The sequence below is a fragment of the Propithecus coquereli genome, unplaced genomic scaffold (genome assembly GCF_000956105.1).
Source record: "Propithecus coquereli isolate 6110/MARCELLA unplaced genomic scaffold, Pcoq_1.0 Scaffold706, whole genome shotgun sequence".
Classification (NCBI taxonomy): domain Eukaryota; kingdom Metazoa; phylum Chordata; class Mammalia; order Primates; family Indriidae; genus Propithecus; species Propithecus coquereli.
Window position 1 is genome coordinate 736,393 of NW_012153130.1, and position 25,192 is coordinate 761,584.

Sequence of the window (25,192 nt, forward strand, 5' to 3'; positions counted from 1 at the left end):
CCCGCCCTGAGTCCCTTCGGATCAGACCCCGGGTGCCTGCTGCTGCATTTCCATCTTGAATCCACGTGTCTCTGTCCCTCAGTGTTTTGACCACTGAGCCAGGTGGCCCAGAGTTGTCCCATTCACTTTTCCTTCACGGAATGAGCAAGATTGGGGGGGAAGCAATCGTGTCTCCTGGTGTCCCTGACAATCTGGTTACCCCATCTGTGGGGTTACAGACCTATTTAAAGCTGTTTGCAACAATCTTGGCAAAACTTGGGTAATTTTTGAAACTGGAGCACGGACCTGTGCAGTTTGTTATACCATTCTTTGCATTATTATTTTTTTTTGAGACAAGAGTTTCGCTCTGTCGCCCCTTCTAGAGTGCAGTGGGGTCATTATAGCTCACTGCAACCTCAAACTCCTGGGCTCAAGAGATCCTCCTACCTCAGCCTCCTGTGTAGCTGGGACTACAGGTGTGTGCCACCATGCCTGGCTCATTTTTCTATTTTGGTGGAGACAGGGTCTCATTCTTGCTCAGGGTGGTCTTGAACTCCTGACCTTAAGCAATCCTCCTGCCTCGGCCTCCCAAAGTGCTAGGATGACAGGCATGAGCCACCTCGCAAAGCCCTACATTTTTGCATATGTTTAAAATTTCCATAATGAGTGTTTTTTTTAAAGTCATGTTTGACCTAAGTATATAAACAAATGAAATGAGTAGCCATCATCTGGTGTGTCGTTTGCTAAGACCCCAAATGTGCCTGCGAACGCCGAGTAAGGTTATTTACATGACCCCGAAAGTTTTCGCTTTACTATCACAATGTGCGTCCGCACTGCTTCCCCTATGTATTTGGCCATATGGAAAAAACAATCCAAATGTTTCTGCGGCAGGTGATACCCAGTGCTTGGCATTTAACGTCCTGTGACACAGACATTGGTGCAAACTTTGTTCCACCAACTCTCTACTGCTTCAAAAACGCATCGGTGAGTTTGTTCCTGCTTTTCAGGCAGTCACTGCACAGAACGGGAAACACGATTCCTCCAGCTGTCCCTGGAGTAACCAATTCTGCACGGGCCAGAGGGCAGGCAGCTGTTCAAATACCCCAGGAAAGAATGTTCATATGGTGATTTGGAATAATATGATACTTTTGGTTAAAATTCGAATGACCATGGGACCATCTTTCCCAGAAGGAAGCGGGTGGGGCTCAGGGAGGAGAAACCTGTAGAATAAGAGAGACCCGAGAGATGCAGCGACCAACTGCAAAGTCTAAGCCCCAGACACTGGGTCCTCATTCCAGCCAATAAACCGTAAAAAGGCATTTTTTATGAGACAGAGATGTTGGGACACTGACTAGATGTTTGATGATGTTAATGAATTTCAGATAAGTTTTTAAGGTGTGACAAAGGTATTTTGGAAATGTTTTTGAAATAGTTATGTTTAGCTGTATGTACTGAAATATTTACGAAATGATGCCTGGAATTTCTCCTTCCAAATGATCTCCAGCAGGGTGGCTGGGGAGCAGGCGTGGGCACAGAAAGACGAAGGCCGTCGAGGCCGAGATGAGCGTGAGGCCTTCTGTCTCTCTCTGCGGTTGTGGATGTGGGGATGCTTCCTAACAAACGCTGGAGGCACCTGCCGAAAGGAGAAGACCCTGTCATAGGCTGCCACCTCTTTGCCCACCGAAGGACACCACATTCGCTTTTGTGTGCTCTGGTCTCTGCCGCAGCCCACGCTCGCTTCAAAGCACCCAGGCCTCTGTTTCTCTAGAGGATATGGGGAAAACCCCTCCCCAGATGGGATAAGCTCCTTTGCAGGCAGGGGCTCACCATTTTTTTTTTTTTAAAAAGACACAGGATCTTGCTCTGTCACCCAGGCTGGGGTGCAGTGGTGTCCTCGTAGCTCACCGCAGCCTCTAACTCCTAGAGTCAAGTGATCCTCCTGCCTCGGACTCCTGAGTAGCTGGGACTACAGGCACACACCACCACGCTTGGCTAATTTTTTCTTTCTTTTCTTTTTTTTTTTTAGAGACAGGGTCCTACTATGTTGCCCAGGCTGGTCTCATCTCAAACTACTGGCCTCAAGCAATCCTCCCACCTCTGCCTCCCAGGGTGCAGGGATTTACAGGCATGAGCCACCATGCCCAGCCCTCACCCCCACTGGTGAGCTAGAAAGTGGCAGTTCTGAATGTCGGATACAGTGACACGGAGAGGCAACGTTCTCTTTGATAATACTGTTTATTGTCCATGGACCGAGTGATCACTCAGGAATGATACAAAGCATCAGGGACATGCGCAGTCTGCTTGTCGACTTCCAACAACTCTCATGTGTTCCCAGCACAGGAAGGTCTCAGACTTCATATTCCAGCATAAACACATTGCTCCCCCCTCCCCCCCAAATCCAAACAAAAACAAACAAAATCAACAAAGCTTTAAATTATGGCAGCAAGTCCGATATTTCTTAATACTTATCAAGCAAAGATTTGAAAATAGCTACAATGTAAACTTTATTTTAAATATTTTGAGTTGCCTGCAGGATGAAAAGAACAGAGGGAGAAAGGAGCAGAGCTCAGAATGTAACATAAATTAAACGGCGCCGCGTGGTCCTGCTTAGACTATATATATATCGCAGTCATTTACTGTGACGGTATCTGAGTGGCTTCGTCTCTCAGCTGCCACCGGGCACTTCATCTTGATCTGTTTTTTGTTTTTTTCCACTCAGCATGGTCAGAAGACCAATGTGCATGGACCAAATATAAAGATCATCTTTTAGAACCTACTCAAAAGATCCTTTACTTTGTAATAATTTGAACCAGAAAACCAAAGGTGGGAGGTGGGAAAAAAGCAAAGCTACTCCAAGAACCACAGAAAAGCTCTGAAGGAATCCGCCATCACAGGCTGGCGACCACGCTGCGCCTTCCGCTCCGGGTCAAACGCTTCCACGACGCAGAAACCTTTTTTAAAAAAGTGCAAGTCTAACGCCTACCAAGGGTAATAAAACACAGCACAGGGATGATTACAGCGGATGTCAAAAACAAACCAAAACATCTTAAAAATCAGCAGAAACAGGAGTAAATGTTACATATGATATCACCATACAGGAAGCGAACGGGGGTGGGGTGTCATATTGAGTGGAGGGTCTGGTGTTGTATATACTGAAATCACACGACTGGTCCATTATGACATCTCACCAACTTCTTACTACTACACAGCATGAAACGCCCTCGGGGCAGGGGCAGATGCCTGGGTATCCCCCGGCCCGCCCTAGAAAGGGAAGTCATCGAGATCTGTGCTGACCGGGTCCCGTGCGGGCGCGGGGGCTACGTGCCACTGGGGGTCAGGAGTCTTACAGTCGCTTTGGGGTCGCTGCAGAACAGAGCAGGCTGAGAAGATTTGGAAGCATTTTGCAGAAGGACCACGCACAGGCTGCCTGACTTCAGTTCCACCGTGCGTGTGCGTGCCCCATGTGTGCATGGCAACGTCATGCGCACGTGTGTCCTCAGAACAGTTTATCTTATAACACAGGTAGGAGGAAAAAAGAGATTATCTTTAGCATTATTGAGGAAGTTCTGCCTATCTTAACTCCCACTTTACTGGCATCAGAAAACCATCCTTAGAGAACACACCGGTTCCCCAAGAAGTTCCTTAACCGGGTAATCTTTGTAATATAAGAAATACAAGCAGCGGTTGGTATACTTGCAACTCAGGTTCACGTGTTCTCTGAGAATTCACCTTTAGAAAAATGAGATGTCTCTTAACACAGGCCGTAGTGCCCTGGAGGCTCGGACAGAAGTGAGGTGTCGCCAGAGCTACCTACCTCCAGAATTCTTCCCTCCCTAGGTCGGACTTCTTAATGTGCTTGGCTAACGTCACCTGCAGAAATCCACACGTAGGATGGGGGCTGTCAGTCTTTGCGGGAGATTATACTAACCCTGTCGGGGCACAGTGAGACCCAGCCAGCCCCTGCCACCGGCCCCGCACACCCCGGGCAAAGCCAAGCCGTGCAACCCGGTCCAGACGCCTGATGCCAGCAGGGGAGGAAGCAGGGGCACTCGGAAGCTCAGGAGGAAACTCTAAGGGCAGCCACTCGACCCCCAGATGCCCGCCCTCAGGACAGCATTGCACAGACCCCACCCCCTGGGGCTGCGCATTTGGGGAGACCAACAGGAGTTGGCTGAAGCTGAAACATGGCTCAGTGAGGCCTCTCGCTGCCACATCTCTGTGTGGCCAGGAGAGGGGCTCCGCTGCATTCTGTGGGTTACTAGGATTAAGTGGGGCTCCCTCAAGAACCTGGCCGCTGGTTCCAGGGCTGCTCCTGGACTTGGGGGAGTCACAGGTGCCGGGAGCCCCTGGTGGGCGCAGGGGAGATGGGGGCACTTACAAGGGGGCAAGGAATGCTACCTGGGGCCAGAGGTGTGGCAGCTGCAGAAACGAGGGACATGCCCCCTCCGGTGAAAGGGACCTGGTAGGCCTGCTACACAGTCTTGCAACAACCCTCAGACGTTTCTGCAAAACGCACGTTTCCTGACTCTGCCCTGACCAGGCCCACAGGGGGCTGCCTGCACGGCATCTGCCACGGTGCCAAGGCAGGGCCTGGGGGGGAAGTCTGTGTGTCCTGCCCCCGCCCGCACCCCAGGACCAGAGACCAGGACACACAGGGAGTGCCAGGCTGCACAGGGAGTGCGGGGTGGGGCCCCCGGCCCGCCTCTCCCTCCAGACCCACAACCGTGTGTAAAAGGAAATCGGGGTGGGGGCGGAATCATACTAATTTGGACCCGCGTAGATGACTGTTTTATTCATGCTGTTTCCAGGAAGGGATGTCAGAGCTGGACCAGTCTAAACCCTTGGAGGCTTTCAGTCGGCCACAGGGGTGCTGTTGCCTGCTTATGGGTCCTCGATGTCAAGAAACTCCTGCTTGGGGGGCGCCGCCCCGCGGTACCACGCACAGGAGCCGTCGCTTCTCTTGATGCAGGCGAAGAACTTGGCCTGGTGCCCGTTGATGTTCTTCTCCGTGACCCAGTCCATCCAGAGGCACTCGTCCGGGGAGGAGATGTAGCAGGGGATCATGGGGCAGCGCGTGATCTAGAAAGGGGCACGTGACGTGGGTTAGTCGGGGCCGCTCGGAGGCATCTCCGAAACCTAGCGACGTGCCTGCCCACGGTGTTCAAGGACAGCAGCCTTTCTTGAGTTGCAAGCTCTCCGTGCAGGAGCAGGTCGGCTGCCTGGAGGGGTCGGGGCCTGGCGGGAAGCCTGTGCACCCCCCGCCCCTGTACCCACCCACCTCTGCACCTATTACTACTACGGGTGCTCCCGCTTTGGGCCCTCTGGTCTGCCTGCTCTGAGCGCGGCGCGCGGCTCCCGCTTAGCCTCGCCCTCTCTGGCGTGTGGCAGCTACAAAGGATCTTGAGTTTCCTGGAGCCAGAGGACAGGCCGTACCTGGCCCTCAAGCCCAAGCCTCGAGGGGGTCAGCAACTAGCATTTTGGCAAAGGAACCCAAGGCCTCAAGACGGTGACCACCTCCGTGGCATGTAAGGAAGAAGGAAGGACTTGGTGTTTGATTTCACGCCGAGCACAGGCGTTCCGGAGACTACGAGCTGGCAACTCCCGCTCCGAACGCGCCAAGAGCGGGGCTGGGGGCGGTCACCACAGAAAGAGCACCGGCCCAGCACCGCCGGGTCCCAGGCTCACTTCTGCTCGGCAGTGCTCCTGAGGGTGGGGCACGGTGGTGGTGGCAGGTTTGTGACCGAGCCTGGAGGCGCCCTCGCCTCCCACAGCCCGCCTGAGAGCCAGCACCAGGGCCGCCGCGTGGCGCAGCCCCCGCGGGAGCTGGAGAGGGGAGGCCGGCGATTGCAGGGCTCTCAACACAGACCCCACATTGACAAGGACCTGCGTGTGGAAATGTCTGGAATGATGGGAAAAGCATCACACCTGCGGTGCTCTCTCACGAGGCACACAAGAGTTTGCACTCATACATCTGAGAAAAATACCAACAGGACCGTGTTTTCCCCATGAAATTCCTTTTTCTGAAAGCTACAGGCCACGTGGGCAGACTGTGCGTTCACCCTCAAATTCTGTTACCTCCCAATTATCCCTTGCCAGAGCTGCGGCTCGGGGCCGTCGCGGACTGGCAGCCAAAGGCTCTGCCCCCCACTAGACAGCCTCGCCCCTGGGGAGGCCGTCCCTTCCCAGGACCCAGCGGACGGGGAGGCCCGGAAAGCCGGGGCCAGAACCGCAGCCGCCCCTGCAGGCCGTGGCAAAGGGCAGAGCCCCGAGGCGGGTCCTGCTTACCTTGCACTCGCAGCCCATCTGGTACCTGTGGTTCAGGCTCTTCTTCTGGGTGCTGCTCAGGGTGTCCCAGGGCACGATGAAGTCACAGAGGGTGATGTGCATCTTGCCGTCCCCCTCGGCTTTTCCTGAGGAGAGACAGCATGCCAGCTCAGGGCGAGGGACGAGTCCCCTCCACCCGCCACCTGCGTCCGGATGCCGTGCGGGGGTTGGGATTCAGCTCTAATAATACCGTGGATTGTTTATTCTAAGCTTAAATAATGCGCGTTCACCGTAGAAAACTTCGAAAGCGCAGGAGACAATCAAGAAAGAAATTCCCTGTTTTCTCTAGCCGCAGCCAATATTTTGGTGCGTTTCCTCCCAATACTCACATACCAAAGATCACATGGGACACAGGCTGCTGCCTGTTTTTCCACTAAATGGTTATTCTCAGGCATTTCTCCTGTTTGATGTTGAACTTGCAGTTCTGTGTTTTCCATCATGAACAGCAAAAACAAGGAATTGTTAACAATTAGAAATCCGCTCTGAACTCGCTGCACCGGGCAGGATGGGTGCCGCGCGATTCTCGCACCCCAGGCTCCTGACTCGGCCCCTTCCTTCGCTGAGGATGTGACACTGGTGACAGCCTTGGTGTGGTCCATGTAGGAGAAGAACAAACACGTGTGTTCTAGAGAATGACAGAACCCAATGACGGCCACGGAGGTCGTGTAAAGACTCATCCCTCCTGCTATGATGGCACCTTGCGCAGAGACACAAGTGCCGGGTGACGAGCTCTGGCAGAGCCGACGTCCCTGAGAAGCAGACGGAGCCTCAGGCTGTGCCCTGGGCACCAGAGTGACAAAGCCCCAGGGCATCTGACTCAATGATCTCAGCCTGGCACTGGCCAGGGACAATCTACTAACAGTAATAGGAATACAGCTCAGCGAAGCAATGACGCAGCTCCTCCCCCGCACCCTCGTCACAAACAGAACTGCGACCTGCTGCCCTGGGAAATACAGCCTGGCTTGCCCGAGGCACAGAGCAGGCCCAAGTGACATCGTGGTGCTGGGCACGCTGCATTCACCGTGCAGACTCCTGATGCTCCTGCTGCTGTCGTAGCCGCTCCTGTTCAGGCGACGTCCAGGTGAAGAAAAGGACCAAGAAGCAGGATGACGGCTGGAGAATTTATTATGAATCCTGTAACTTAAAAGGTTAAGTGTTTGGGTGGCCTCAAACACTTCAAAACAGATATTTGGCTTTTTTCCCTAGATGTGTAGCTATTTTCTGTGAGTTCAGTGTAGATGAGGAAGGAACAAAGTGGACAGATGGCAAGTTACTCGTTCCCGCATCCTGGCTTATTCTGCGTCAAGCGCCGTGCAGGTGAGCTGCGGCCCCACCCCGCCCGGTCACTGATTGTCAGGGGCAGGCTCAGTTTCCATTCTGGCTGCACCTCCAAACTTCCATGGCGATTTCTCCTGCGTCACTTGACGAGCATCTGTGCCCCACTCTGTGTTCTCACCTGCCTTTATGATGCACCTGGCTTAAACAGGTACTAACAGTAAGCACGATAGGCAAGAGTTGTGTCTTAACCTTTTGCGTCTGCATAGTAGTTGCTCAATAAAACTGTACCGATGACAAAAGGTGCCTGTTCTACAATTTGCTTCATATTTTGTCTTTTTTTGCTATCTTCCCTTTTGGCCTGTCAGCACTGATCCAAGCTTCCACGAAGGTAGGCAACTGCAGGAAGTGGAGACGAAATGAAAATTGTCTCTTTTCAATGGTCCTGGTTACTGGGCTAACATGCACCTTGGTTGTCATGTGTCAACGCCGCAGCAGCTCAGAACGTTAAAAGACCCTGTTTAGTGTGATTAAGACTTGCTGGGCACACGTGACACGAGCATCTGCCGTAACAGTCTCCTTATGTCTGTCTTGAAGAAAAGCAAAGCATGAGTCTTGGATATAGAAAAACATGAATTAATTAAAATTTGTAACTAAGGGTTCTGTGTTTATTTTTCCTCTCGGAGAAGAGGACCGAAGAAGAAAATTACAGGGCCAGCTCCGTAAGAGTTCCCAAGCACGGGTCTCACGGCGCCCGGCTCGACATGTGAAGCTGAGTCACCAGCCCGAGGGGGGTGGTCTGCCTCAGGCCATGTGGTCACCACGGCCGCAGCCAACCCTGGCTGAGCGGTTTGCTGCGCCCTGTGATTCTGGTTCGCCGTGGCTGGAGGGCCCATCTGGACTGCAGGCGAACTGGATCTGGGTTCTGCGTCTCAGATTCAATCTGGAGTCATCTGACCGAGCTTGGGAAAGAAGTCAGATTACAGCGGCTCCTCCGGCACTGGGGTGAGTCAGCCACCGTCGCCATAATGACCTCACCCCTGCTCCCCGTCCCGAGGAGAGGGGATGAAATAAGGAGCAGATGTGACAAGTCAGCCGGCCTATGGGCAGGTGGTCTCATGGCGGAGTGGCCCAAAGAACGGTCCTCTAAAGGGAGCAATGAGGACATCAAGCTGTCCCAAGCACATCCCTTTCTCAGAACCTTTCAATCACAGCTTCCTACTTAGCATCCGTCTTCCCCAAACCAAGGGGGCAATGAATACCCCTCTGGCAGAAGCTTCTCACTCATTCTGCTGCGCGCTAACCTAGCTCTTCTTAGACCTCAGCTACGATTCCATCCCAACTCATTAGCTTCTCGTTCATGCTATGCTACACGTGCACGTCACTGCCACCTCTGATTCAAAAATAAAATTATTAGCTATCCCCGAGTAAGCCCCAACCAAGGGGCCCAGCATCCCAACAACCTCATGGGGCAGACGCTGCTGCCATCGTCCCAGTCCGCTGACAGGTGCAGGAGGCACAGACAGTTAAAGTCACCCAGCCAAGCACATCAGCTGGTCAGGTGTCAGAGCACAGGTGCAAAGTCAGGCGGGCGTGTTTTCAGAGCCCCGACGTGAGCGTCTCGCCATATCACCTTCCATCTTCTCCTGACAAGGAACTGTTACCATGGGCACCTTTAAATCTCCAGCACCATCAAACTTCCCAGTGCCTCCTCGAGAAAGTGTCCGAGTGGTAAAGTTAATGGAAATGTTAACAGTACGAAAACATACATAGGGTTCAACTGAGAAAAATATCAGATAGTTTGAAAACTTAAAAATATATGTACATAAAAAGGAAGGAAATTCTGACCCATTCTACAACATGGGTGAAGCCTGAGGACATCATGCTGAGTGAAACAAGTCAGCCATGCAAGGACGTCTGATTCCACTCGTGTAAGCAGGCAGTTTGGCCAGCACTGTGGGAGGATGAGGCGGGAGGATCACTTGAGCCCAGGAGTTCCAGAAAAGCCTGGGCAACACAGTGAGACCCCATCTCTACAAAAAATAGAAAACTTAGCTGAGCGTGGTGGTGGCGCCTGTGGTCCCAGCTACTCGGGAGGCTGAGTCGGGAGGATCGCTTGAGCCCAGGAATTCAAGGTTTTTTTAGTTTTTTTTAGTTTTACAAGCCAGTCGATGTCATGCTGGCATCTGGAAATTGGCCAGGATGGGAGTATTTCGACCGCAGAAATCGGCAGGGGCTGCAGACTGGAGCTTCTCCCCACAGGAGGCCTACCCCGCCGCACTGCCCGGTCCCTCCGACCCCACCTCATCCTCCCGAAGTGCTGGGGTCACAGGCGTGAGCCACTGTGCCCAGCTGAAAAACTAAAATTTTAACAATTGGCTCTCAAGCCAGTGCAGGTGGGCCCAGCGCACAACCACTGGACCTGGAGCAAGCGTCTCCCGCTCCGTCTTCCTCAGCTGTAAAACAGGATCAAAACAGCACCTTTAAGACAGGGAGGCTGCGGGCATTGAATGGAATCTGCATGAAAAGCGTTCGGAAAACACCTGCCTCTTAGTGCCCAGGAAAAGGGACTCCTGTTAACAGGGAGGTGCTCGAGCCTGTGGGCGAAGCCTCTAAGACGGCGCTCAGCGTGGATGAGGGTTCAGCTGGGTGTGCTTGGGGGGGGCCGGGCCCAGGCCAAGGTCACTTGACCCCCCAGGAGTCCACCTGTGAACGGGCCAGCCCTCCTTCCTTTCTTGAGCTCCGTGGCCCTGCAGTTTGGCCGGGCTGCCCCTAGGGGGCAATGTGAGGAGCCGGCGCTGGGCCCGGAGGCTCTGGCTTTACAGTGCGCTGCCTGGGGACTGGGACAAAAAGACGCCGCAGAAAACTGGAAGCCGTTGATGTGTCAGGGTGGCCGGTTCCCTGCACCGTGGAAGGTTCTGTCTCCTTTATCTTCTCTCTAGATCTTATTTTTAAGTTCATAAAAGATACCAAAATTTTGTAAAGTTTAGCGAATATAGGAAAGTATTAGAAAGGAGCTATAGCTGATGCCGACACGCGGCAGATCCTCCAAGCTGGGCCCGCGCCACGCGCCGCCGTGTGCGCCGTGCGACCGCGCCAGCTCTTCTGCCGTCTCCGTGTCATTGCGATGGCATCAGTGAGCGAGTGAGATCTCTGCACCGCGGGTGATCTGGTCCCCTTACTCCCTCTCCATTTTATTTTATTTCTCTTACTGTAAACATAATAGATACTAAGAATGTAAAATGGTGCAGCTGCTTTGGAAAACACGCCAGCAGCTCCTCAATCAGTTATTATAAACCCGGAGTCACCACCGGCCACTGCAATTCCACTCATAGGGACACCCCAAGAAAAACGCAAACATCCCTGCAAAAGCTCGTACGCAAACATTCGCCGTAGCATTAGGTACCATCGCCCAAAGGTGCAAACGACCCGGATGCCGTGAAATGACGAACAGATAAACAACATGTGGCCTGGCCACACAACGGAATATTGTTACCACAAAAGGGAACAAACTCCTGATGCATGCTATCACGTGGGCGAACCTCGAAACATTATGCCGCTTGAAGAAAGGCAGTTACAAAGACCACGTGCTGCACGATTCCATTCGTGTGGAAGTCTCAAACAGGGAAGCCGACGGGACAGAAGGCAGATCGGTGCATGCGCTGGGCTGGGCACGGGGGAGGAAGGGGGTTAGGAGGGTGACAGCTGCAGGGTGCAGGGTCTCTCTGTCCGTGGGGATGGCTGCACAACTCTCAATATACTAAAACCACAGAGCTGCATATTTTAAATAGGTAAATTGAATGGTATATGAATCACATCTCAATAAAGCTGTTGAAAGACAGATGCCCACAATAAAACTCATCAGGAAGTTCAGAAATGCGTAAGAAAAAGAAGGAAAAAAATCTCCCAAGGAGAAGAACAGAAGTCTTGATGGCCAAGACCCCCAGGGAGTCAGCTGCTGTGAGCATTCTGAGGACGGGAGGAAGGATGTCACCCAAGGGGAGACAACAGACACCGTCTGGGTCCCACTCCCTGCAGTGACCCCCTTCCCACCCATGGCCAAGGACGACACCTGCTCCTCACCATTAGGCTGCTGGGCTCTTGGACCTGCAAGGGTCTCTGCCTCTTGGCACCTTCTAAGCACCTGCTCATGAGTCACGATGCTCCACAACAAAACCTGCCTGTTTTCTCTAACTTATGTTCTGCTCTCCAGCGGGAATGTTCGTGCAGCCCCGGATGCAGGAGCCAAAGACTCCTCTGGAGTCTCCCGCTGCTCCTAACACGGGGCCGGGCACCTGGCAGGCTGAGCATGTCTTGATTTCTAAATATTCTCAGTGGAGGAGAAAAAGGTACATACAACCCTGACAGAAGACAATCCCCCAAATCATGGGTATTTGGATTGAGAGTTGGTGTTTATGATTAAATTTGGATCTCGGAACAAAACATAGGGCCAGTCTAGGGAGTTGTCCTGGCTCTTCCTTTTCCTTAAGTTTGTGATCCAACCCCTGCTTCCCCCAGGAGGAGAGCAGTAACACTCTTTAACCGGCTGACAAAGCTGTGTCCAGTGTGGTGGCCGCCAGCCACATGTGGCTGTTTGCATTCAAATTCAGATTAATTCAAATGAAATAAAATTTACAGTTCAGTTCCTCACCGTTCCCACCACTGCAGAAGTTCTCTTAGGCCCATGGTTCTCAACCAGGGGAATCCACCCCCTCACCAGGGACTTCTGGCCATGTCTGGAGACCCCACCACTTGAGGGGGTGCTATGGCATCTAATGGGTGGAAGCCAGGGATGTAGCTAGACATCCTACGATGCCCAAGACGGCCCCCCCACAACAAAGAACGTTGACAGCGCCGAGGTGGAGAATCCTGTCTGCACACCTGGGGTGCAGCGTAGCTGAGCAGGCAGAGAGGTGGTACAAAGAAGAAAGGGAAATAACTTATTTAAGAATAAAAGTAAAAAAAAAAGGAGATGCAATGATAAACAAAATGCACTGTAGCCATAAAGTGAAATATTCAGCCTTAAAAAGGAAGGAAATTCTGACATGCTACGTGAATGAACCTTGAAAACATTAAGCTAAGTGAAATAAGCTGGACACAGAGGACAAATGCTTTATAATTCTACTTCTGAGAGGCCTCTGGAGTAGTCAGAGAAACAAAGTAGCAGGAGATCCCTGGAGCTCAGGAGTCGGAGAGGCCTCTGGAGTAGTCAGAGAAACAAAGTAGCAGGAGATCCCTGGAGCCCAGGAGTCCGAGGCTGCAGGGAGCTATGATGACGCCCCTGCACCCTAGCCCAGGCGACAGAGCAAGACCCTGTCTGAAAAAAAAGGCAAAAAGGCAAAAACACTCACGTTGTTTCAATCTGAAATGCCCTACAAACACTGCTTTACTTTGTTCCTCCCGTCAAGTCACACGGCTCTAACGGGGGAACGCCATCGGCAGGTAGGTGAAGACTCACGGAGCTTCCCTGGCGGGAGGTGATGGCAGGGAGGGCCCGAGACTTCGGAACGGCACTGCTCACGGTGGCAGGGCTCTGTCCACCGCCTCACGGTCCCTCGAGCTAGCCCGCCCCCCACCCGGGAGCCAGGGAACGAGACCTGCCTGTGTCTAAGGACGGCCGGCGCTGCTCGTACGCACCTGCGATGAGATACTCCTTCTTCCCGCCGACGTCCAGCGAGACGCCGCACACTGCCGAGGAGGGGGCCGTGTAGATAAACTCTATGTCCTTCTCGGGCCCTTTGAACATCTGGAAAGACAAGGACAAGGAGATTAAGCAGAGATGGGCCCCAGAACAGCACAGCGGCCTGCCCCGCCCTGTCCCACGGTACTGAGACACAGAGGACAGAGAAGAGCCAGACCCGGGGATCAGAGGCCACCGTTCCCCCTCCTAAGTGACTGTCTGGAGTCCCTCAACAGCTTAGTGTGGCAGACCTCCACGTGTGGGCAAAACCCTGTCACCTGGAGGGGACTTTCCAGACTATACTTCTGCCCCCCAACCCCCACCACAGCGAGGCCATTTCAGAATCTCTGGGGAGCGGCTCGTGCACCCCCACGTGACCCTGGTCCACCACGGAGGACCATGACCTTTCCGTGGTTCCAGGAACTGTGACAAAGCATTGCCTGCCTGATGGGGACGAGAGCAGAGAGGCACCCCTGGAACGAGGTGTCACCGCGTGGGCCGGGGAGGTTTGCCTTCTCAGCATGAGTTGTTTACAGCCTTTGGCACACGCCGGCTGCCGGGTGAAGGACAGCATCTTCCCAGAACTCTGGAGGTGCTTTCTTTCCTTTCCGGAGTGTCAGAAAGCACACCCCAAGGGAACAGCATCGTCCCTGTCAGACAAACCAGCTTTTCCAGACCTACCTCCAACCCGTACCAAGCAAGGTCATGCTGGTGCCGTATTAAATGACATCACTCTCCAAAAGGCTAAAAGCGCTCCCGTGGCGTTAACACCCACTTTGTCACGACCCAGGTCGTTTCCTGCTTCATCAGTCAAGAGACTCAGGCACTGAGAGACTAGGTCACCCCCTTAAGTGGTCTGGCTGTGACAATTGAGCATTCCACTGACCTTTTGGTAACGTTCATTTTCTACTGATTTTTATTTTTGTAACAAAATTAAATATGGATGGTGACAGCTGCTGCCATGTACAGAGCTGTCCCTCCACCTGGAACCTAGAATTTTCTTCTCCCTAGTAGACCGAGCGCGTTATCGTCAACAACAGCAGCATCAGCCTCGTGCCCCTGCTCGGGGTCCTGCTCACCACGTTCTCCCCCATCTCCCTCTCACACGCGTTTCTTCCCATGTGCCCCGAACACGGACATGCTCTGAAAAACCAACAAATGCCCACCCTCCTCCTCTCGGCCTGCAGCCCCCTCCCACCTGTCTTCTCGTCGTCTTTTCAGCAACTGGCCCAGCCACATTCTCCCCCTCCCCTTCCCACTTTCGGGAAGCTTCCCCAACACACTTGGCCATGGGATTCCTCCTTTTGCCAAATCCCTCCTCTTAGAACTTAACGCAAACTGGGCAGGTGTGGACTACAGGCTGCCGTCTGGGGGACCCAGGTCACGCTCTCTCACACCAGCTGTGGGCTCCCAGGGGCAACGACCAAGTCGCCCCCAACAGCCTTCCAACACCCTACGGCTCAGCCGCGGAGAGGCATCACGGAACATTCCATAGACGCAGTGGTGAACTCGGTGACTTCAAGCAGAGGCCACGACACAGATGTGTCGCCCATCCAAATAAAGGCGACGCATTTCTCAAACAATGGAAGTCACCGGGAACACGCCATTTTCACACGAATATTCAGGCGTGTGAGGGTTAAGGAAGATGAGCTCTACCTGTGGCTTGACCATAGTTTCTGCCCCACAGGTGTCTGGGCCGTGTTCCAGCCCCCGAGACCCCCGCGGCAGTGGTCACGTTACCTTTATCTGCTTGATCTCGTACTGAATCCTCTTGATGGGGTTGCCGTAAATGTCATTCCCAGAGTCCACCTCCTTCTCGCTGACCGCTTTGGCCCTGATCACTGCAACACACAAGGATCCAGAGGTGAGGGGGGTTCCCGAGAGCGGGTCCTGCGGGAGGCGCTGGGGGCCGGGGCTGCTGCGAATAGGAAGCGAGCTCACCCTCACCTCCCAGCTGCGGAACCAGGGACAGGGTGGCCCAGCCCCAAGTGGCATCCGACTCCTGTGCGAGGACAGACGCCACCCTGGGGCTCCTTCCCCTGCCGCGAGAATCCTTCCTGGTGAACAGGGGCCTGCTGGCAGCTCATGACCAGGGTGGCATCGGTGCCAGTGGGGGACAGTCACCGACTTGACCGAAGCCTGTCGTGACGTCATGCATGAGTGCTGTGGGGCTCTTTTTCACTCCCCCCAATGTGTGTTTGCTGGCGGCGGTGGGGGAAGCACACACAGATGACCAGGCCCGCAGCCCAGCGCTCAGTTAAGGGTGGACATTCCCACCACACCCACCTACAGGCAAACAGGCCATTTCGGGCTGAGGATAAGGGGTCGTTGCTGACCTTAAAGGGGCTCGGCATATTCACATCTAAAAGGTCTGTCCAGCTGCCCTCCTCATCTGTCCTAAAAGTTCCCCCTGGAAAATGTCCTAAGGGTGATTCTTTGTAACAACACGAATTCCACTGGGGGCGTGACGGGGCAGGGTCAGAATGTGTGTATGGGTTAGGAGACGCCTGCAGGCTTAGCTGGCAGACCTAAGGGACAGACGTTGAGGAGGGAGGTCAAACAGAAGGAGGAGCCCGGCCACAACCAAAGGCGGGAGAGGGCGAAGAGGTTGGGCTGGGAAGGTTCTGGAATGTTCTGGAGCCTGCAGCTGCTGATGGCCTGTGCACCACGGGGCTCTCTACTAGCAATTAAGCCATGACTCCGTTCCACCACTGGGGCAGCGCAGGGTAGGGCCCTCCCTTTTCCATTCCAAGGCTTATCAGCTAGGGCACGGCCTGTGTTAATGGCTTTAAAAGCTTTGCCCTTCAAAATTTGGTGGTGCAGGTCACCCTGGGTAAGTGCTATGTTAGTGAGCAGGAAAGAGAGATAAGGAACAGACAGCGCCAGGCTCAAAGAAGCCTCCCACCCCCAGCCCCAAGTGCGGAGCTCAAGTCTCTTGGAAACTCCTGGCCAGGGCTATGTTTTCCCACAGAGGCAGGGAGGCCCGGGTTCATGGGTGCTCTACCTGCGTCCAGCCCCACGGGCCCCAGAAATGCTCTCTGGGGATCCCACCCTGGCACCAGAGGGTGGGATAATCCCACGCCACAGCCCCACCGCCTCGCCCAGGCCCAAACCCATTCTTATTTCTTCTGTTGGAGCTGAGTCACGATGGGCCGAGGCCACAGGTTCCTGTTAACCAGGCTAAGCCAGGCCTCACCCTGAAAAGCCACATCTAGGAAATGCAGCTCCGTGTCCCCTTCCCAACCAGAAGCCATCACCTCATCCACTGCCACCAGCTGTCTTTTTACACTCACGTCCCTTCCAACACAAACATCTTCCTTGGCTGCCCACTGCCTTTGCCTACAACACGAGACCCTGCACCCTGACGCCAGCCAGTTGCCTGGGCTGCCGTGGCCCGAGGGCTCTGAGCCCTGCTCTTGCGGGTCCACCAGTCCATAAAACCCCCCTGCCCTGGACAGGCCCAGGTATAGCCACACTTCTGAACAGGCAGATTTCTTCTGCCCCAAATGCCATCTCCCCCTCTCTGCCTGGAGAACTTCTATTCATTCTTTAAGACCCAGCTAAAATAGCCCTTTTCTATCTTCCTCTGGGAAATTCTGTCCCCCTGCAGCATTTGGTATATTCCCCATTTCTTGTCCATCCGGCTGTCAACACCTGTACACCTGTCTGCTCGGGGCCCTGGGAAGTCCCAACAGGCAGAGGCTGCGCTCTAACTGCAGAACAGCTGATGCTCACTGAATGTTTGCCAGATGGAACTGAGACGGACCTGGTAATGCAGGGCTGGTGGCTCGGGGGAGATTTGTCTTTGGTCCCTCTTATTACCTGCCTAACCTATATACCTTATTGCAATGCTGCAGGAAGTTTATGCAAATCAGTAAACATGCCTGATTAACTTTGTCTTAAGTTTGCTCTTCAGGGAGCAAAGTCATCAGCTCAAAAGCAAACCAGCAAAATCAGAAGGAAACAACGGTTCCAGAAGGAGCAATACGGTGGACTTCGTTACAGTCTACTGAATTCTTCATGTCTTTTGGAACGTTCTGGAACTGGTTTTCAGTGGTCTGCTATGTTGCACAACGGCTTACTGTGCACAACAAGAACTCAATCAACATACCACTGGTGATCAGAAAATAAGCAAAAACCACTCTGCGACAGCCAAAAGGCTCCACCCATTCCATGCACGCAAGTCCGTGCACTGTCCTCTTACGAAACCCGCTGAGGCTCCCAGCAGAGTCCGGGTCTGTATTTGGAAGCTGCAGCATCGGGGAAGGATCCCGCGTGAGCCACCCCAGCCGCGTGGTCTCAGAGGTGTTCCTGGACTTCACTGAGCCACAGGTGCTCACAGAGAGTCTACAACGGAGATACCACCAGCAGACCCTACAACTCCTGAGGTGTGGCGAGGATTAGGGAGGTCAGGTATGCGGATGCAGTGCCTGGCAACGAACGCACGTCCAGTTCGGCACCATGAACGGAACAGCATTGCAGAGGGGAACAGGGCACGATCTTCCACGCCTGGGTGGGGGGCTGGGAAACGCATCACGCCGCTCAGGTACAGGGACGCTCGCTCCCGCTCACGACGCCCAACAGACTCCCGGCATCTGGAGTTGATGCAGCTTCCTAACGCACCCGCTTTGCTTGGGGGCTGCAGGTACACGCTCTCCTTCCCAAACTGTCAGAAGGCAGCGTTGCATCAAGGGCCTGGAGCAGACTCGTGGGGTTAAACCAGAGCGTTAAGCGGCGCTGAGGAGCCAGACGCTTGCAGGGAAGGGGGCCAGAGCCTGAGACCCTCCATCTCCAGCCGGGCTGCGTCAGTCTGTCCACAGGGAACCAGAATTCAGACTCTTCGGGGTAGGAACTGTGGGTGGGAACCCCCTCCCCCACGTTGCAAAATGCAAGATCGTGTGAAGGAAGAAAAGGGGACTCAAGAGAGGCAGAGGAGGACAGTTCTACGGACGCCTTCCCAAGAGCATCAACACCCCCGACGTGAGGATGGAGGCCGCTGACACTTTGGTTGGAGCACACCTGTGGCACGGCGGGGTCGCAGCGGGTGCCCGTCCAGGGCGGCTGCCCAGAGGCAGTGACAGGTGGAGAAAGGGGGACAGGGTGGGTCTGGCACATCGAAGGCTCCAGTGACAGACCTTGCCTCTGAGGAGCACCTGGCCCAGGCAAGAAGACAGATGACAGACAGGAAAACAGAGAAGCGGCTTCCGGTGGCCAGTGGCGGCCGGCGAGGAGAGCTCTCCGTGAGACACTCCCGCACCCACGGCCACGGCCGCCACTGTGAGCGCCGGGATGGGCCCCCAGGACCGGGTGGAGGAGGCCGCTCCACAGGAGCGAGGCCCTGGGTTCCAGGTCATTTAAAGAGCAGGGCCAGGGAAAGCAAAGAGACACAAAGAATCCAGGAAGAAATTAAAATCAAGGCACGGACACGTGTTTACTAAACACCTACTAAGCGCAGGGCCTGGTGCTGGGTGCCTGCAGGGCTCAGCCCACGTCCCGTCCGTGCCCCCGGGAGCGGGTTGCTCTCCCCCACCGCCCCCTACCCAGGAGCCAGAGGCAACGGCGGGAGGGAGCCTTCATAAAGATGCTTGTTCTAGCTGCCTGGGCCCGAAACTGTGGCCTCTCCCCAGGCGGCTCGGATTTCATTTTCCTTCTGTCCCTTCTGCTGTTAACACACATCTGGGTTTGAGATCAAGGGTGACACACTGGCTGATGCTTCACTGCCAGATGCCGGCTACTGGAACGCACAACCCTCAGCCGAATTCAAAGCACACGCAACCGCAGAGCCCCACCCCCACCCCTGCGGCCGCGGACGCCACATGATGTCACTTCCCCCCACAAGGAGCCTGCAAAGCCGATCCCTCATGCACCCGGCCGGGCTGGGTGGGAAATCCAGGTCAGGGAACACGATCCAAGAGGGTGGGCCACGTTCAGACTGGGGACTCACAGCCACCCAGGGAAAACCAACAGAGGCCGTGCTGTCCTGCTGCCGTCCTCGGTGGGGAGCGAACAGCGAGGGGACTTGCCGGAAAACTCGGGTGTCGCCGGCAAGAGCTGTGGCCAAGGGTGGGCCGAGGGCAGACACTCAACAGATCCCAACTGTGACCGGCCCTGGAGACACCGTTCTCTCCTCTCCTGTTCTCTCACTTCTGATCCCTCTGCTGCCACTGTCACATGGCCCCGTGTCCCCAAGTCCCTGTCACACACCCACCAACACCTTTTGAATCCTACTATGTCCACAGAAGCACCACGGAAGTTCCTGGGAAAAATAAGACCACGCTGTGCCCACGCTCGATGGTGGGGTCAGACCCAGAAAGAAAACCCCCCCGGAGCTCACGCATCTCGCACTCACCGAAGCCTCTTTGCTGTCTCGTCCGGGGCCCGCTGCTCCCGGAGCAGTCCCACGCGCCGCGTGTGCAAGGCCGTCCTGCAGGCCAGCCCCATGCGCCGCTCTGCCGGGGCACTGCCTCCCACTCGGCAGCACGAGTGCGGGCACGTGGTAAGTCCTGATCTCTGGACGCTCCCGGCCTTGCCCCGGCGTGTCCCACACACCCAGGTCCCTGCTGAGGCCGAGCTTAGGCAGCAGGAGCAGGAAGGTGGCCCACAGTCCCTCAGAGTCACCCATCTGCCCAGAAGGAGTGTAGGTATCTCCAGGACTCGGAAACACGTTCCTCTAAACACAAAGTCGAAATCTGCCCCGGATCACCTGCGCCGACTCAGAAACCAGGAGGAGGTGCTCAGTGTCACCAGAGGCCTCCGGCACCCCTGCCCACCCACCTCTCTGCAGGCTCCCACTTGGGCCTGGGAAGACGTCCACGGGGTGAGCACTGCGGGGAAAGCGCCTCCCTCCACCCCATCCTGCTCACGGCCCTGGGGAAATGCCAGCAGTCCCCAACTCGTGGGGGAGGGGTGGAGGCTTTGACTTCTCAGCACACTTGCCAAAGCCCTGGCTGGCTGACGCGGGTGGGTGGGGGCATTCTGACGCCACGGCGGGGTCACAGTCAGCCCAGGGACACCCACCCGCACTTAAGACCAGCCCTGGAGAAGGCCTCACGCTGCTCAGACGCTGCAAGCGTCCTCCGGGGTCCCGTGGGCCACTTCCTCGTCTCCGGGTAGGGTCACATGCCAACCATTTCAGAGGAATTGTAAATGAAACCGTTTTCTCTCCCCTGCAAAACCTGACCTCTACTCACCCGGTGAGGATCCGAGGCCGCAGGTGGACTCGGCATCCCTGGCTCACTCGGGGAGAACTCTATGGTCCCCGCCTTTCGTCTGGACTCTCCAAGCGCGAGGTGCCACGAGTTTTGACATTGACACCCTCAAATCGCACAGTTAGCCAAGCCCCTGCTAGCGCTGTAACTGTAACCTGCACTGCCATCTGAGACGAGAGTCTCTCGTCCCTCTTGGGCGGGTGTAAGGACACCGTGCGGCCAGTTGACCTGACTGAGGCTGTTTGACTAACGCATTTTGATTCATTTGCCCAAAGCTCCAGGTGAGGGTGGAGCTGGGCCCCTCTGTCCCAGCCGCCCACTAACTCCCAAGGTTGGAGTCTGGAAAGGGAGGTGGCGCCCCATTTCCCCACTTCTAGTGTCTACACTGTCAGCTGGGAGACAGACGTCCGGCAACACAGCGTGTGGTTTTGCCTGACGACAGCGGAGATAAAATGATTCTTTCAGGGCTCTGTTCTCGGACTGCTGTGGGGTCCCAAGTGCTCACGTGTAACTGAATAATCCCCCTGGGCTTCGGGGGGGCACAGTGTGGACCACTTGAACCTCTGCCCTGGGACGGTGTCTGCTTCTCTTAGCAGGACGGCTGAGCTGGGTTACCAGAGGGCAGAGAAGGCCACAGGCACGGCCACGGCTGGGCAGACGGGCATCCAGAAAGGGGGCTGTGCCACGCAGCCCCTCCCCACAAACCACATGCAGTCTGGGTGCAGACGGGAGAGGGCACAGGACGGAAAGGTGGCAGCGCTGGTTTGGCACCCAGAAGCCCGCAGCATGTCCGGCCCCACCTGCAGCCTCTGGCCCCACTGTCTGCGCCCCACCCCAGGGGCCCTCGGTGGACAGTCATGGGGTCTCCCAGCGCTGAGCCCAGCCCTCCCCTGCCCCTGCCAGGCCTGGCCCCTTTCGGGCAGTGGAGAAACAGACCTCCTCCAAGTTCGCTCCTTTTAGGGAAATGAGGAAAAAAGGGGCTGTCACTTGGTAATTAAAAACAGGCTTGTGGTGCTGGCGGGAACCAGGGCTTCTTCCCTCCCCGACGCAGCCGTGAGAGGCCAGACCCACCCTTGGGTCCCCCAAATCTCCTCCATCCCCAGGAGCCAGCACTTGGGCCTTTCGGGGAGTGGGAAAGGCCCAACAGACGGGCACCCTGGGGAGCCCGGGGCAGGGCCGTGCCTGTCCGGGTGAGGACAAGACTTGGCCGGCGAGACTCAGGCCGGAGTGAGAAATGCCTGGAATGACGGCTGCTCAGAGCAGATTTCTGGGGAGGTGGGTGGCGGGGGGGGGGGTGACAGGATGCACGGCGGCGATGTGGGACAGCAGTGCAGCTGCAGCTTGGGCCACGGCGCTCACGAGCACGGCTCCCTCCCTCGCTGCTGGAGATCCTAGCGCACACACGTGAGCTGCTGGCCACGGGATGCCCATCTCCATGGAGACCGGCTCTCCCATCTCCACTTCCTGCCCGTTTGCCGTGGCTCCCCTCGGGAGCGCGAGGGAACAACATCCATCAGAGCTGCGGCTGGGCAGAGAAACGCCGCAGCACTCACGGCCCAGCCCCCAGGCTGCCCTCCCCGAACCCCCAGGACCCTGCCCCTTCCCTCCGCAGCCTGGTGGGACCCTGGCCCACGCCCACGCCCCGCCACCCTTCCTCCCTTCTCCCTGTGGGCCGGCGGCATCTCGTGCCAAAGCCTTGGGCTCTGGCCCTTCCCACTCACGTGCTGCTGAATCATTTGAAAAAAATGCATCCCGATCCCGGGAGGATTTACTGAGAACAGTGCGGCTTTGTGGAGGGAAGTGCTGCGCTGCACCGTCTCCGCCAAGGCCAGGAGGAGCCAAGCACAGCCCTGCACACCCCCAGGCGGAGCGGGGGCAGGGGCAGAGGGAGCTCGGAGAGGGACCCCGCCCCGGGCTGAGAAGGGGCCACAGCTCGGAAGCCAGAGGGACAGATGACCCTATCATGCTGTCGCTGGCAGGGCCGTGTGACGGTGGGTCACTGTTCCTCTCCAGGCTGGCTTGTTTTCAGGAAGAAACACACAAGGGCTGGGCTGTGCTGCAGGCCCATCAGCACGGACCGTCGGGGTCCTGGCCTGTGCGTGGGCCCTAAGGCATGTGGCCTGTGGGCTGAACCCAGCTCGCTGAAATTCTCGGGAGACAGAAACAGTGACGTGAAGGCTGGAGCCCAGGCCCACGCTTCCCGGCTCCGAGGTAGGGAGAACTGAGGCTGGGGACGGCTCGTGTCCCCACTCCTCCTTAGCGCAGCCTTGCAAACAAGCCCGTGAGCTGGTCATGGGGGTGGTGTGCAGCCCCGTCTCCGGCCAAGGAACTTGGCCTGGGCTGTCACGGCAGCCGCCACCGAAGGCTACACATCAGCCCTCCGTCCCATTACAGAGGGCTGGGCAGAGGCCACATGCCAGCCGCGTCTTTTCCCAAGTCTTGACATAACGTCGTTGCACTGACAATGACTGCAGGCCACAGAGGGTCCCATTCCCCCATCATCTTACACGCCTGAGGTCCATGTCTGAGGTCCCGCCACCCTGGGCTGGGCAGGGAAGGGAGAGACGTGAGGAGAGAAGACTGACCCCAGGGCAGCTCCCAGGTGACGTCCAGACCGCCCAGCCCGGTGGGGGGCTGGGGAGCCGCCATCAAGGGGCAAACCCTGTTCCTGCTCCCCTTGTCCTGGCACCTCTCAGACAGCCTGGCGTGTCCCCACCCTCTGGACAGCTGACCTTGGCAGCATGCACTGCCAACGCTGCTGTTCCCCCTGCAAACCTCGTGGGCAAACAGCATGACCCGCCCACACTGGGGCAGCCACGAGGCCTTCCTGAGTCCCTGTGGTTTGGGGAGAAGGACCCACAGGGCAGGGATGCAAGGAAGGTTCTAGCAAATGCAGAGTGAGGCAGGGAACAGGGAAGCTCTCCTCCAAATGTGAGGGTGTAAGCACAAAACCAGTGGAAAGCTCTAGAAGACAAGTGTTCAGAGAGGGAGAAGCTGCAGGGAGGCCCTGGAAGTGCGTTAGGAGGATGGAGGTAACAGGGCTGCCATGCCGGGGTCCTCGCCGCCGCCTGGCTTGGCAGCGTCCTGTGGAAACCCTCTGGGAGCCCCTGGCCCTTCCAAGTGGCACCGTTTCCCGTCTTAAGAGTCAAACGGAGGCCAGGCACGGCGGCTTGCCCGGCTCGGGCTGGATCCAGGCTGGGCCCCTAGCCCGCCAGCATAGCGTACGTGGTGCCTGGTACTCCAGGGAGGATTTAGGGTCACAGGGCAGGCAGGAGCAGGGGCCGGGGAGTGTCCCCACCTCCGTGCACTTGCGTCAGGAATGAAGGTGGTGGAGAGACAGACACTCGAACCAGGGTAAGAGGGGCAGGAGGTGGACAGCCAGGGCTCGGGAGGAAGTGCAGAGACCGACACCTCGCCCAGGTCACCGAGCCATTGTCAGGGCTGCGGCCCAAACCCCTGCCGCAGAGTCTGTGCCGGCTCCTGGGGGAGGCTGCCGTGGGGGCTGCTGGGACCCCCCAGGCCCTGGGGGTGGTGATGGAGAGTCACCTGTGACGTCTCCACGGAATCACTGGAGAACCATCCTCTTTGGTGGGGGGATACCCCTGAGGGCCGTTTTACTGCCCACACCGCCAGCCCGGGCAGAGCAGCAGCCTCCCCCGCCCTTTGGCCTTTAGGGGCAGGTGGGAAGGGCAGGGTGTTTTGTCCTGCTGCCAGGGGACAGTGTAGGTGTGACTGTCCGGGAAGAGATGAGTCACCACCCCGTCTCGCTGCCCATCGCCCCACCTAGTTTTAGCTCAAGTGTGGCCAAGAACGGGCGACTCCTCACCTAGAACACATGTGCTGCAAACGCTACCTTTGAAAATGGAAACAAAAATAACCCCCTCTGAGAAAGGCCAGTCTACTCGTTAGACTGTGGCGTCCAGGGTACGGCAAGAAGACCTCGGTCACTCGATGTCTGGGTCCCGTGGTGGCCATGGCTTCACCCCAGTGACCCTGCAACACCTCTCTGCCTTCTCGGACAGAGGCAATGCCGCGGTAACAGGCGGCCACCTTCCACCAGGTCTTCGTGTGACTCCAAGCGCAGAGTACGGCGAACAGCCAGGTGCAGGCGGGTGCAGCCCCCGCGGGAACGTCGCTGGTGCAGGGGTGACAGCAGCCCCCCTGATCCCTGCGTTTCCTTCTTCACTGTGCTGGGCTTAGATCAAATTGTTGAGTAGCTCTGCAACCCTAACCTGACATCCCAGGAGCAGGGGACAGAAAGAAACCAGGCTGCGGTCACCTTTACTCAACTTAAAGTGGAAAAGCCACAGATAGACAGAGACCCACAGGATGACGGACATGTGAGATGTGGAAGGTTCCTCACTCAAGCTACTAATGGTTAAAGAACCAAAAGGCAAAAGCAAAACATTGTGTGGGATCCCACCCAAACGCGCACAACACTTCCGGGTCCCGTGAGCTGGGTGTTCTCGGAGACGCGCACACTGGGTCGGTGCCTGACACCTCCCTGCCTCTCCCCTTCTAGAACTTTCTTATTTATTACCCGTGTCCACCACCAGAGTGTGAGTCTGGTGGTTCTTCGGTGTTGTTTGTTCACTGTTTATCGCTAGTGGCTGGGACGGCATCTGACACTCAGTGCTTGTAAGTAGAAACGAGAGCAGGCCGACCTCTCCCAGGGGACAAAGGGGAAACTGAGAAGTAACGGACAGGATCCTCCCACACCTACCTC

The 25,192-nt window shown here is 56.2% G+C and overlaps 1 protein-coding gene across 1 annotated transcript in view; it reads right to left on the minus strand.

Moving 5' to 3' along the window:
• Positions 1 to 2,195: 2,195 nt before the first annotated feature.
• TIMP2 (TIMP metallopeptidase inhibitor 2) overlaps positions 2,196 to 25,192 on the minus strand; it is a 51,712-nt gene continuing 28,715 nt past the window's right edge. The window contains exons 2-5 of the mRNA XM_012661346.1: positions 14,999 to 15,099; positions 13,216 to 13,324; positions 6,265 to 6,389; positions 2,196 to 5,058 (exon numbers count right to left, since the gene is read on the minus strand). Coding sequence (XP_012516800.1) covers positions 4,861 to 5,058; positions 6,265 to 6,389; positions 13,216 to 13,324; positions 14,999 to 15,099 — 533 coding nt within the window. The 3' untranslated portion in view covers positions 2,196 to 4,860. The remainder of the gene's footprint in view (positions 5,059 to 6,264; positions 6,390 to 13,215; positions 13,325 to 14,998; positions 15,100 to 25,192) is intronic.